This window comes from Carassius auratus, unplaced genomic scaffold, assembly GCF_003368295.1.
Source record: "Carassius auratus strain Wakin unplaced genomic scaffold, ASM336829v1 scaf_tig00216420, whole genome shotgun sequence".
NCBI classification, from domain to species: Eukaryota; Metazoa; Chordata; class Actinopteri; order Cypriniformes; family Cyprinidae; genus Carassius; species Carassius auratus.
Genome location: NW_020528563.1, coordinates 133,632 through 148,322, shown reverse-complemented (window position 1 = coordinate 148,322; position 14,691 = coordinate 133,632). Strand labels below are relative to the sequence as shown.

The 14,691-nt window shown below is 34.2% G+C and overlaps 1 protein-coding gene across 1 annotated transcript in view; it reads left to right on the top strand.

Annotated features, from left to right (window-relative positions):
• LOC113098144 (CD2-associated protein-like) overlaps positions 1 to 14,691 on the top strand; it is a 34,341-nt gene that overhangs the window by 18,082 nt on the left and 1,568 nt on the right. Inside the window, exons 10-17 of the mRNA XM_026263090.1 lie at positions 5,575 to 5,611; positions 6,966 to 7,028; positions 9,112 to 9,271; positions 10,083 to 10,186; positions 11,324 to 11,436; positions 11,857 to 11,954; positions 13,010 to 13,168; positions 13,384 to 13,447. Of these exons, the coding sequence (XP_026118875.1) occupies positions 5,575 to 5,611; positions 6,966 to 7,028; positions 9,112 to 9,271; positions 10,083 to 10,186; positions 11,324 to 11,436; positions 11,857 to 11,954; positions 13,010 to 13,168; positions 13,384 to 13,447 (798 nt within the window). The remainder of the gene's footprint in view (positions 1 to 5,574; positions 5,612 to 6,965; positions 7,029 to 9,111; positions 9,272 to 10,082; positions 10,187 to 11,323; positions 11,437 to 11,856; positions 11,955 to 13,009; positions 13,169 to 13,383; positions 13,448 to 14,691) is intronic.

Sequence of the window (14,691 nt, the reverse complement as noted above, 5' to 3'; positions counted from 1 at the left end):
GTGGAGTTAATGCGCAAACGGCAGTGTCATTGGCTGGCGCTCACCTGTTATCGTCTCCGTTTTGATTTCAGCAAATCAGTTCAAGCAAACGCACAAAAACCGATTAATATTCATGAATCAAGCATCTCATTAATCCTTTGTAATCCTTAGTGTGTTTTATACTTATTATTATTATTAGAATCCGTATCAATAATATCCTATCAGTATTTTTGTTCGAAACATTGAATGACAGAAAAAACAACCACCTCTCCTGTTCAGTTAAAATGACTAATATGCATTCTAACATGGTTATCAAATGTACTTCTAATATAAATATATATATGAGGGCCTGAGCACAAAAACTGAAATGTGTTCCCCTCAAATTTTAATGAAGATAAAAGCAATTTTGTCCGAACCATGGCATGCATTTTTCGAGAGGTTTCGAGACTGACCTACTTTCCATTGCAGCTTGTAACAAAGAATTTCCCAGTGTGGTTCAATAAAGTAATTCTGAGTCTGATTCTGATATTTAAACAGACAGTGTATGCTAAAGGTTTTTTTTTTAGTTTAGTTTTTATGTTTTGTTTTTTTTATTAATCTTCTATATCCATGCACCAGTTTTATTATGCAATAAGAAGCTACTTTATGTCTTTATCTTAATACATGGTTTTATTTAAAAAAGGAGCTTTACACACAACCTTATCAGAGCTAATGATAATAACCTGTATTGTTTATTCATTTTTGTAGTCTTGATTTGGGTGTGTACAGTGGTTTTGCATTTAAAAGGGTTGCAAGTCTAGTTCAAGTAAATATTAGCATGCCATAGTCAACTTTTATCAGGTAATTTCACAACAACAAAAATGTGGCTAGTAAAAATGCTGTGTGGCTAGTAACTTTGGAAAACCACTAGCCACGTTGGCTAGTGAGCAAAAAAGTTAATGTCAAGCCCTGTACACACATATATACCAATATATATATTTTTAAATTCTTTCCATTTTAGTTATTTTGGGAACTTGAGCTTTTTCTAGATAAACGCATATATTACAACATATACACTAGCATTGAAAAGTTGGGCATACCTTCTCATTGTTTGTGTTTGCTATAATAAAGTCATCAAAAACTAGATCAAAAGGATTTCAATATCATGAGAAACAAATGGTCAGTTGTGTTTCAGTGTATATTGAGTGTCATCAAAAAAAGTTTAGTTATTTTTTTTTCCCATTTATGATATTTTTTAGCTCTGTGTCCCAGCCCTGCTTCTCAGCGAAAGCTCTTTACTAAACATTTTAATCAAAGACTTTAAAGACCAAAATCAACAACACTCCAGACAATATCAGGTTAACAATTTTTTTTTTTTTTTTTTTTTTTGTGGTTCATTGTTGGGAATTTGAGCTTGAAAGAAGCATTGAAATCAATAAAAGCCACTTATTATCACCATATGTTTAACAAACATGGCTTCATTCTAGCTTTGGGGTCTTCAGGTTTACCCTGAGGGTTCATGTTTAACCACATTTTGGCAAACTCTGAAACAACAGGCTCTTTTTATTTTGAGAAGCAGATTATTTGTTCAAAGCACCAGCTAGCATGTCTAGAGAACAAACAGAAGGCTTGTGCAGGCAAAAGTTGCCCCATCACATCTATTTTCCAGGAAAATTCTGTGAAGCCTCATACCCCTACACTGAATCAGTTCATGGGTTGATATGCTTTGGGCACAAGTGTTTTTTCTTTATTTCTTTTTTTTTCTTTAATCTGTTCATTTTCAACTTCACTGTTGAATTGGTCTTTGTGCTGCTGCAGTGAGAATGTGATGAGCTGAAGCTCATGTGATGGCTTGTGGAGGTCAGCGAGCAGTTCATGAAAATTTTTAAGTGTTCATTCCTCCAACTGAATCCAAGGAGCCCATGATCAGTCCTTTATCCTAGAAGTGTCCTGTCAGATGATGATGCATTGATCTCTGTATGTGAAGGGGATGGAGGGAATTTACAGAATGCATTATTATCATTATTATTATTAATATATCATATGGTGATCAAAATGACATATAAATGATCAAATAGCACAACACACATCAGCCTCAGTGTTAAACTGGAATTTTTTTTTAATCGTTTTTTTTTTCTTCCCTTTTTTACATTTTAAATTTGATCAAAAAGATCCAGTCTGCTGTTTGATTTTTTTTTTCTCTGTGTGCCTTGAGTCAATGTGCCAATATTAACCCATCAGACCTTGATTTCCAGGTACATCTCTTATGTTGGAGAGGAAAATTGTTTTGCATCGCTTTGGCCCCAAACACATTTATTCATACGACTGCCTCAATCTGATTTCTTCTAAATTATAAACTGCAGTTATTTGAGCTGTCTGCAATAGTGATTTAACCAAATGTATGATTATTACTGTAAGATATCACTTCACAAATGGGTGTGTGCGTGTGTGTGTATACAGTTGTGCTCATAAGTTTACATACCCGTTGCAGAATCTGCAAAATGTTAATAGTTGAAAAAAAAAGAGGGATCATGAAAATTGCATGTTATTTTTTTGATTAGCACTGCCCTGAATAAGCTATTTCACATAAGAGATGTTTACATACTCCACAAAACAAAATAACTACATTTATAAAAATGGCCCAATTCAAAAGATTGCATACCCTTGAATCTTAATACTGGATAATTTCCTGGATGATCCACGACTGTTTTTTTTTGTAAACTTTTGAACAGGATGATGATGTGTAAATTCTTCTCATTTTGTTTAACGATCATATTTTTTTTCATTTAGTACTCTATGTCCTCTTAATGCATTTTGTAGCTTTCTTGAGCATCAGTGCATGTTTTTACCTTTTGTAATAGTTGTGCATGATCACATATATATATATATATATCGTCTATCGGCCCAGTCCTAGTGGATAAAGGCTCTGACCGTGGTTTGCTGGAGTCCCAAAGCCTTAGGAATGGCTTTATTTCACTTTCCAGACTAATACATGTCAACTATTTTGTTTCTCATCTGTTTTGGAATTTCTTCAGCTCGTGGCAGGATGTGTTGCTCTTTAAGCATGCTTCACTTAGTCAGACAGGTTAAGTGATTTCTTGATTCAACAGGTCTGACAGTAATCAGGCCTGGGTGTGGCTAGTTAAATTTAACTCTGCTTTCCAAAATAATGTGGTTAATCACAGTTCTTTCATAATTTAACAGAAGGGTGCAATTCATCATTTTAAAAACTGCATTTTGTATTTACTTGCATTATCTTTGTGTAATATTAGAATTAGTTTGATGATATGAATGTTTTAACTGTGACAAATATGCAAGAAAAAAAAACAGGAAGAGGGCAAAGACCTTTTTCATGCGTGTGTGTGTGTAAAAACACATTTAATTTTTTTCCCAAACTCAATTTAAAATGCAATTTATTCTTAAACTATTTTAGTTAGGCATAAGAGGGACTGTGTTAGCAGTAGTGATGGGAGCAGGACATAACAGTGATTTAGTTCCAAATTGCTTGGCTATTTTTTTATTCTTTATTTTAACGGTTCTTGCCCATCTTCTCTCTAAATGTAAAATAATTGGAACGGCCACTTTTTGCCCTGCAGCAACAACTATACTAGAAAGAAATACTTTTACTTATACTAAAAAGAAAATGAGCCACAATGTGGCTGCTAGAGTCTCTTTCAATATACTAATAAAACAGATATCCATTAAGATTGTCTTTTTCCCCCATGATGATATTCATAAACCTACTCACACTTAAGTCCAGGACATAGTGGCATTAGCATCTGTTATAAGCAACGCTAGAAAGGAAAATCTGAACTTGTGAGCTAAAACATTTAATCTAATTCAGTTCTATTTACTTAATACGTGTTCTTGGTCTTGTTGTGAACAAATCTTCAGTACATGTTGTGCAACCCATAAAAATAAAAGTTTTTATTCATAATCTTTCATCAAGGTATGTTAACTTGATCTAGCTTCTGTTGTGGGTAATGCAGCCTTTGTAAAATCTAACCAGTAGTTAATGGAGTGATTTATTCACAACTTGAGAAGCACGTGTGCTTTATTGGATTCTAATAAAACCATGGTCGTATTTATTGTACGGCATGCTTTAATTTAAGGTTGTTTTAGTTTAATTTTAAGCACCAGATGGAACATTATGGCTGGATATTTTTGGAAAATGGGCAATTCAATGAATGCTGAAATGATAATGCATAAAAGACTGCAAATGTCGATTTAGGCCTATATTATTGTTTGAACTCTCTCTCCTGCTGTGATTCTATGTCAAATGATTTATTCTTGTAATCAGTGCAGCGATTCAATGATGTTACAAGAGACATCAAGTCTTCTAGAGCTGTCAAAGGGGAGGCTGGGGGATTTCCAACCTCAGCAGTTTCATCAGTTTTAGTTCTGGTTCATTTTCATGTTGAGCTCTTTATAAACTTGTATGTGCTGTTTTTCAACCTCAGGGGATTATGGGAGCCTGTGCACGGTTGCATGAAACTCCTTAAGTGAGGGTTTCCCCGAGGGAGAAAAAATCCCTGAGATAAGGGATTTCATTAAGAGCGTTGCAAGAAACCTATTTAACTGTCACCCTTACCTAAGTGTTTATACTAAGCGTTTCACAGTAGTTTCTGACAACATACGACGAAGATCGCTGAGGTTGCTATAGTTACTGCCTCTAACAGTAAACAGAACATAACGAACCACAAAGCCAAACCCTTGCTAAAATCACACTTTTATTAATATATTTTTGCTATGGAGAGCACAAACATAACAGAAAACAAAAAAACGTAAACCAAACTGGACAGAGGACGAAAAGGCAATTATTGTTTTCGTAAGTGGTTATAATAATAATAATAATAATAATAGTTCTAAGCCTTTCATCATCTCCAAGGGATTATTACGATCATTAAAAACACGCCTTGGTATTTCATCCTCTTCAATTAACACTAAATCAGCCATTGTATTTTGAGTTTAAGTTGACTTAAGGGAGCTGTTCTGGTCCCTTAAATTTATTAAGGTGAAATGGTCACTAAGGACTTTGTAGCAACGCTTATGGGGACTATAATTAAGGGGAAAAACTTAATAATAGCCTTAAGTTCTTTAAGGAAACCCTTAGGGTTTTTTATTGCAACCCAAGTTTCACTAAGGGTACCCTTAACCTTATATCTAAGGGATTTCTTAGCTTAAGGAGTTTCATGCAACCGGGCACTGAAGTGTATTGGATTATGGAACAATAAAAAATGTTGGGTTCTATGCATCAGTTGTTGATTTCGATTGAATTATTTTAAATAAGGTCTGTTGAGGTGTATATCATCATTTTAGAAACTTTTTGTGAAGAAATGGGGTGAATTTTCAAGAAATAGGGTGAATTTTCATGTCATGCTGACGGTAGCGCACAAGTTTGTGAAAACCTGATGATTGTGTTCTTCAGGAAGATTTGATAATGATCCGACACAAATTTGCTTGCGTAACCTAGAAATAATGCAGCACATTGTTAAAGATATTTTTTCATGTCAATATATCATTTTCCCCCAATTTTAACAGAAATAAAATATTTATTTCTAGGTTTACATTTTATTTTAAATAGCAGGTTTATTTATTTTTGTTGTTTCTCCACAGAAGCCAAAGAAGCCCCCACCACCATCCAAAACCCCAGGTATGATATCTTTAACATAACATTTCACATCTGAAATATTGCTTTAAAACTCATTGTCGTCAAATATCTTTCATTTGTTTATGCCTACCAGAAAAAAGGCTATTATTATCAGGCAGCTGACTTGATTTGATGCTCCTTTATAGAAGTACTTGAAGGCAACTTGCCAATAAGTCTGTATCAGTATGTGAGTTGATAATAGCTGGTGGTATTGATTTGAGCTGCTTCCTCTGTGGTTTTCAGAGAAGCGTGCTGGTGTGTGCTGAGAACATTAGAGGTGATGCCAGCTAAACTGGCGCATTCAATTATGCACTGAACACACAGCCCATGTCTGCCCACACATCAGTGGTGGCATATTGAAGGATTTGGACACTTCTTTCATAGTTCTTGATCAATTTTTAGCTTAAACTGCAGCAATGATAATGTTTTATTCATTCATTTGGAATATTATATATATATATATATATATATATATATATATATATATATATATATATATATATATATATATATATGAAAATTTTACTGACCCCATAAAAAAATTCTGTGCAGCATGTTATATATACCACAAAGATTTACATGTATTTATTTTCATTAAGTTAAAAAAAGTTGCGTTATTTAATTGTTTGTTTACATTTAATTTTAATATTTTATTTGATTTGACAAAAAAAAAAAAAAATCTTATATTATAATACAGCTGTGATATAATTCCATGGCAGCTTTAAAGTCATAAACACACTTGCTGTAAAATGGCATTGTAATTCTATTTTGGTTAATTTGCTAACCAGCTATGTAACATTGCTTTTTTATTTTGCCATATTTACATTCATAAATCGCTAAATATAGCAATTAAATTTTAAGGTTAGTAAGATATCCAAACATACATGATCAAATAATTGAAGGGGATTTGAATAGAAAGTTGATTGGAAAGTAACCCAGGTGATCAAGACATCACTTGTTTAATTGTAAATGGGCTTTAAGACTGATGCAACAACTAGTGCTAGTTGAGTGTCTGTCAGTGCAGATGTAAAGACTGACAATGCAGCTAAAGTTGTCAGTCCCTCACAGCTTTTGTCTGCAAAACATGCAAAAGAAAGGCGGATGTTGTTATGCATCAAAGGGCACCACATCATCCCATATGCTTTATAGAAAGCTTGCATAGAGTGGTGCAAAGCTTAGGTCTGTCTCTCCAACCCACACAGGAAATGCAAGTCATTGACTGTACGTCTCTCATTCTCTTCATACGTCTGTCTCAGGAGTCACATTGTTCTTTTTTCTAGTGTGTCTAAAGCTGCTCTATCTTCAGCGTAGTATCTAAAAAAAAACATCAACTCAGTCAATATGCTTCGTTTCTCAGTTCTGAAACCAGAGGCCCCCAGTGCGGACAAGAAGCAACCGCAGCCACGGCCTGAAGATAAAGGTAAGAGAGGGCCAGCTGCCCGGGTCCTGCTATACCACAAATTCTTCTTGCCAGCTGTGGAGTCATAAAGAGCGAATGTCATAACGAATGAAAAAGCATACATTTATGTGTACAAGTGTAGTCCTTTATTGGATAATTTGAAATAAATAGTATCTGTTAACAACCTGTTAATAGTTATGGATGGAGTCCACTTTTAAAATGTTTAATTTATTGTGGATTTATTTGTATTCATTCATTAGTTTTCTAAGCACTTTTCAAGAGCCTTCATAAGAGAGAACCTTTCTTGTACATTTATACATGCTTTCAATAAGGAACTTTTGCAATGCTGTCATTTCACTTTTATACCCAATCTTCACTACAGATAAGCACTGCGTCACAATGAAACTAGATTGCTAACGCCATAAGCTTTGTGCACAGCAACAGCTTGACTTCATAACCCTCACAATCTAGACAGCTTTGTTGATTTTTATAAGTAGATTAACTAATTAGATTATTACAACAACAAAAAAAATTTTTCTGTTACTTTTTTATTGTTATTATTTTAAACACTACTGTTGTTCAAAAGTTTGGGTTAGTATGGTTTATTAATTTTTGTTAAAGAAAAATATATATATTTATTTTTTTATTGTTATTTAATGATTTTATTCAGCAAGGATGTATTAAATTAATCTTTAGTGACAAAGACATCATTCATGACAATTACTTTAAAAATGTATCATAGCTTACACAAAAACACACGGTTTATAAAAATGTTTCTTAAGCATTAAATTGACTTATTACAATCATTTCTGAAGGATGATGTAACACTGGAGTAATGACTGATGGAAATTCAGTTTTACTATCACAGGAATTAATATTACATTTAAAAAATAATAAATCAGTTCATTTAAATTGTAATACTATTTCACAATATTACGGTGTTCACTGTATTTTTTATTAAACATATGCAGTCTTGGTGAGCAGAAGAGACTTATTTCAAAATTATAAAATATCATACCAACCCTAAACCCTAAACTTTTGAACAGCAGTGTTATAATGTTACAAGCTTTTCTGTTATTAGTGTTATAATAACCGTTCAAATCACTTGGCACTTGATCTGCATAACACACAATAACTTGGCACTTGATCTGCATTGACTGGGCCCTGTTGTCAATTTACAAAATGTATTTTTTCGTACTGTATTCTTTCATATATAAACAAAAATAGTATTAGTCTTGTTTATGGACATTCATACAACCATCAATTATTTGAAAATGATCTCTATTGACTGATGCCAGTATGTTTTAACTGATAGCTCACAATCTCATAAATCAGTGGAAAGTCATGAGAACGGAAGCCAATGCGTAGTGCATCTAAATGTACTGAACTGGTCCAAATGACATCACAAACTTTCACAAGTGTTCACAATGACGTGACTCAAATTAGGTCAGGAGAGATTTTGCAGGATGTTAGCGCTGCATCGATCTGCTTCTATCTTGTCAATTCAATGTTGTCGTTTTTTTTTGTCACATAAATCACTCTTTCTGATACTCACATCACAAGTCCTGTGCTCAATTTGTGACAGTTGCTCTAAATAAGAGAGACTTCGATCTGATAAACACAAAGTCCTGCTTTCAGACATTGCAAAGATTACCAGATAGATGTTCCAGTAGACTGACATTTATATGCGAAAATATTTGGCAGGAAGTCTTTGATGCACACATAAAAGCAGACACTCAGACAGACAGTTGGTCAGAGTGCATGACATTTTTCCTACAAAGTAGCTACAACATGAAGTACATTATAAACAGTATTTAGAGTACACCCATCAGATGACCTTAATAGCCCCCACAAATGAACAACTTGCAATCAATACAGATTTCCTGCTTTCAATTTGATCCCATTTCATAAGCTCTTGATTTTATAATATTCACTTCCAGTATATTGGTATATTTTCAGTCTATTCTATATTAACCTTATTACAATATCCTACATCTAGACAACTGACTCCCATAACTCTGTAAGAGAGCATGTTTTGCATAAATCTTGTTTCTTGCTATGTCTGGGTAGACGTTTCATATATTTTTCCTTTGTTTCTCTCAAGTTGTCAAGCCCTTGCCAGAGAAACCCGCCAAACCTGCTGGCCCCATCGTGCCCCCGAAAAAACCTGTGCCTCCAAACAAGGGACTGCTGCGTCCCTCCATCCACACAAAACGACCTGACTTGCCTCTCACACCGTCACCAGCCGCCAAGCAAGCTTTATCGTAATACATTTCTAGGTTTTAGAAGCATAGTTAAAATATTTGGTGTTTATTTCTTATGTATAATTTTGAATACAATATTTTATTAAAATGTGTATATTGTTAAATAATTAAATGAGATATATTTGTGTATTTAATGTGTACTTTAAATGTATACATACATGTGGTCCCACCTTATATTAGGTGGCCTTAACTACTATGTACTTACATAAAAAAAAATTACAATGTACTTATTGTGTTCATATTGTTTTGTAAAACACTTTTGCTGCTATTGAGGTGGGATGGGGTAAGGTTAGGGAGAGGGTTGGAGGTATGGGTAAGTTTAAGGGTGGGTTAAGGTGTAAAGTATGGGTCAACAGTGTAATTATAAATGTAATTACAGAAATTAAATACAGATGTAATTGCATGTAGTTTTAAAAAACATATATAAGTACAATGTAAAAACATGTATGGACACAATAAGTACATTGTACTAAATTATTAATTAAAATGTAAGTACATAGTAGTTAAGGCCACTTAATATAAAGTGGGTCCATACATGTATATGTAATAAGTGTTTCCCAGTGGATTGTTCTTTTTGCAATATTGGATAAAATATAGCAATGCTACACTGAGCTTGTTGCAGTATTATGAGATGCATTCAATAAATTTTTTGTTTCTGCAAATGACAGGGTATATGTGTTACCTTACAGCTTTAATCAAAAATAGCTTTCTTATTAGTATTCTTTTTACTGTGTGCAACAGCATTTGCATTTAGAGTGTGTCAGTGGACATTGCAGCCAATTGTTCTAACTTTTCCTCATAAATCCCACAGGCAAAATGGAGAAGTTCCCATCATACGAACAAAACCAGAGAGCGAACCTGTACCCATTAAGCCAAAAACCATTGTGGACAGCAGTGAGAAGAATTCAGATATAGGTAACTTGTTCTGATTTTGGTTTGTTAGTTCACACTACTTACACATGCAATAACAAAACATGTTAGCAATTATATGAATATTTTAACTCTGAGAGTTGAGAACCACTGGCACAGAGGCTATAATAGTGTTTGGAATGGTTTTGGTTCTTATATGCTCAGTTTTTCACAACTCAATGTGGTTTTTATGTTAAAATTACCTGTGAAAGATAAAGGAAGCTTGAATTTAATTTAATTTTTATTTTATTTTTGGCTGTTAAAAAATGTCAGTTTTTTTATTATACATATTTTACACATTTGATGCTTAAATTATGTGTTAAATTAGTTCTTATGCATTACTTGGTAATAATGTGACAGCTAAAAGCATGTTTACATGTTAAAAACATGCACTTACAAGCACAATGGAGGATGTTCACCTTGTAGGCACCATAGGAAAAAATCTTAACATGACTAAAAGGAAAAACGGAAAACCAGAATTAAAAAAAAAAGAAAAAAGAGAAAAAACAAGTATGGTGTTTGAGTAGATTCTCTGTTTGTGGACCCAAACATCAGGATGTTGCTTCAGTCTCAAAGGTTGACAAAAGGCACCAAAGCTGCTATAATCACATCGACTCGAAAGGTCATGATCATGTCACTGCAGCAGGCGTCTGGATTCCTTTTAGACACTATCAGGAGGAGGAAAACAAGTTCAGTTTTGCCATTTCTGGATACGGGAAAGAATGAGACATTTTACACTTCTTGTAAATCTTTTGTACATAGTCACTGCTTTTTATAGTATTTACAAGAGCATGTGGTCCTTGTTTGTGTGTCCAATCTCTAAGATATCATTCAAAGGGTGATTAATGAGTTAGAATTGTTAGGTAGGTAACAGTTTTAAGGTATCAAACTGACAACCATACCAAGATGACTTATTGGAAATATTTCAAATTTTGGCACAATCTTTGTATAACCATCATTATTCAATAATGATTTCTAATTTCCTGCACTGTTGGGTTTTTATCTAGACAAACTTACTTTATTACCACATATGATTTTTTTTTGGCTCATATAAAACTTAGAACTATATTATAATTGAGCTGAGATTTGTCCTGTTTGACTGTGACTGAAGGCTGTTCTTGTGATTGTGTCTTCTTCCTGTAGTTAATCTCATAAGTTTTGACGATGTCTCCTCTTCCTCGGAGAAGTTATCCCACCCTACCGCACAGCGACCAAAGATGCCTGGCAAAAGACCGCCTGGACACAGAGGCCATTCTGTGAGTATTAAACGCACTTATGCTCAGTTGCCTTGGGCTCTGATCTCTCAGTTTAATGCTGAAAGACTAATGAAAATATCTGAGATATTAACATAAAAATGATATTTGTTTGTAAACAAAATAACATTTTATCAGAACATTACTTTTGCACATTCATTAAGTGCCATCATTCCACTTAAAGATAAAACATATTGCACAAATGTTCATTAATTAATTGTTCAATAAATCTTCTCAAATAAATTTTGATTATGACAATATATATATATATATATATATTTTATGTGTAGGGGTGCATAACAAGGCTATCAGGTAGTATTTTTGCCTGGATAAAAAAAAAGGCCTTACCAGTGACACCCCAGATGGGATGTGTGTCACGTATAGTGCTATTTGCGCTTCTCATGTTTTTGTAATGTCTTGCAGCCGAGCAAGGAGACTGGCGAGAAAGCTGAGAAAATCGAGAAAGTGGATGAAGCTGACGTTGCACCTTCCACACAAAATTTGTTTAAGGTATCTCAAATATACAGCACACAATTCACATTCAAAAAAGAAGATACTGTGATTTATATGCAAGTTTATAAAAAACAAAAAAAAGGGCAAAGAAATGATGACTTTAATGACAATTTTTAGGGTGAGCTATTGCTTAATTCAAGAATCTTGTGGGCTTTCTGCAATATCTGAAACAAGTAATTAAATAAGCTAACCGAAGAATATGTAAAAGGTTCATTTCCCCAAGATATCTGTCTGATTAACTGTGACTCAATGAAAATACATCCCATGAAATTATATTCTCAAGGGTTTGTGAGAAAAACAGCATTTCTGATATGATCTCGGCTGACTGTCTGGCTCTTCTTTTTAAATGAGGCTTCAGTCCTGAGGACTTCTTTTATTATGTAGTGTTTTTATATTAAGCTTATGTGAAATGGACTGAACACACCACAGTCTGGTTTCAAACAGATGGTACTCCTATTTGGACTAGCACAAGGTCAATCTTTTAAGAAATAAAGAGAAGAAAGGGATTGATTGTATGCCATTGATTGTACAGTATTATAGGAGTTATGTGTGGATGTCTTGTAGTTTTTGGAATGAATGTACGTCTGTTATATCTAAATATTAATATTATGCTTAGATGTAGTAAACTATGTATGATAATTAACATAATGATGCATTCTTTTATTCACTTTAATTATTGTCATACAAATCAAAATGTATGTGTTTTTGAAAAAATATATATTATAGAGTGATCTAAATTCAGAATGCATTCTATTATATATGAATCACTCTGTGGACAAATGAACCCAACCACCTCCTGAGTTTGGTGACCTTTTTTTGTGTTATTTTTTTATTAATTTTTTTTTCCAGCGGGTTTATTAATATTTAACATTTTTGGCCTGAGAAATGTTTGAAGTTTTCAACACTTAAAAACATGACCTCAGTCTCTCAGCTAGAACACTTAAGGGATTTCCAAAACCTAACAGTTATATTCTTTGCTAAATTCATAGCACAGAGTATTTTTCATACAAATTGATATGCTGGATTTGTTTTTTCTAGCAGACGTCTGTCTCATCAACCTTACACCATCTACGGTGCCTAAAACCATTTCAGCAACCCAAATCACCCCTGAGCTCAAACCAAACTTGACAAGGAAGAGGAGGAAAGCTTCTGAACTGGAGGAACTGAAGGCTCAGATAAAGGAGCTAGTGCTTTCTATGGAGTTACTGAAGACACAACAGTCGTAAGTGACCGTTTGGTTACAAGCAGCTTGGTTTTTGGTATTCTGTTACTGGTCGAGTTATGTTATAAAATATATAAAAATATAATGCACAAAAGATGTTTCCACATTTTACATTTCATTTAATTGAAGATTAAGTATTTAGAAATCACTTGTGACATAAAGGATGAAAACCTGTTGATTTACGTAATTCTGAAATGTCTTTCATAACTTTGTAGGAGAGAACTTGGTGAACTCCGAAAAGAGCTGGATGATGAACGACTCAAACGGGTGGCCCTGCAGGTAAATCGATCTTTAAATCAGAATTGGTCTTTACGGCTTGTCAGAGTCTGTTAGTTTGATGTAAACGGATGTCAAGAGTGCTGTTTCTGAGGACAGTGAAATGCAGGCGGGATGCCTTGGGTTTGCTTCCGCACTCAGCAGGGTGAACGCGAGAGTCTGACTCAGCTCTGAGTCTCCTGCTGCGTGTTTCTCACACTCACTGAACATAAAAACTAAGAGTACTTTACCTAAAGTCCACACCTGCTAGCATCTTAGATATATGGTGTCACCCAGGCCAAGGCATCAGTTGTGGTGATTGAGGTGATCTGAAATGTACCGTATTTTTCGGACTATAAGTCGCACATGAGTATAAGTCGCATCAGTCCAAAAATACAGGAAAAAAACATACAAGTCGCACTGGACTATAACTCTTGTGTTCTAAATAAATGCAACTTGTAGTCCGGTGCGACTTGTATGTTTTTTTCCTCATCATGACGTATTCTTGGCTCATTTCTCTCGATTCATGTCAAATTAATTTTGATAAGACGCACCTGACTATAAGTCGCAGGACCAGCCAAACTATGAAAAAAAAGTGCGACTTATAGTCCGAAAAAACGGTAACACATTATTTATTTACCAAAATTTTTTTGACTTTAATTAGTGGCATTTCTATAAACCACCTAACCAACACCATTTTGTATACTTTTTTCCTTATTTTATATATTTTTTTTAATTACAATAAACATACATATTACATTACCGTATTTCTCCGTACTATAAGGTGCACTGGATTATAAGGCGCACCTTCAATGAATGGCCTATTTAAGAAATGTTTTCATATATAGGGCGCACCAGATTATAAGGCGCATAGAACAGAAGATACTGCAGTCAAACGTCTGACTGGTTTGCGTTATGCATCCACTAGATGGAGCTGTGCTAAAGGGAATGTCAACATTTTGACAGAGCGCCTTATCCATATATAAGGCGCTCCGGATTATAATGCGCACGTTTTTTGAGAAAATTAAAGGCTTTTAAGTGTGCCTATAAGTGCGGAAATACGGTAAGTCATAGACATGCATCGCAGAGTAGAGCAATGCACATATTTTTGTTTATAAAGCATAAGATAAGACCCTCATTCCTCGTCTGGTATTGTGTAGAGCCCTTTGAAGCTGCACTGAAACTGTAATTTTGACCTCCACCAATGGATCCTCTGCAGCATTGGTCTCAAACTCCTTTCCTGGAGGGCCACAGTTCGCACAGTTGAG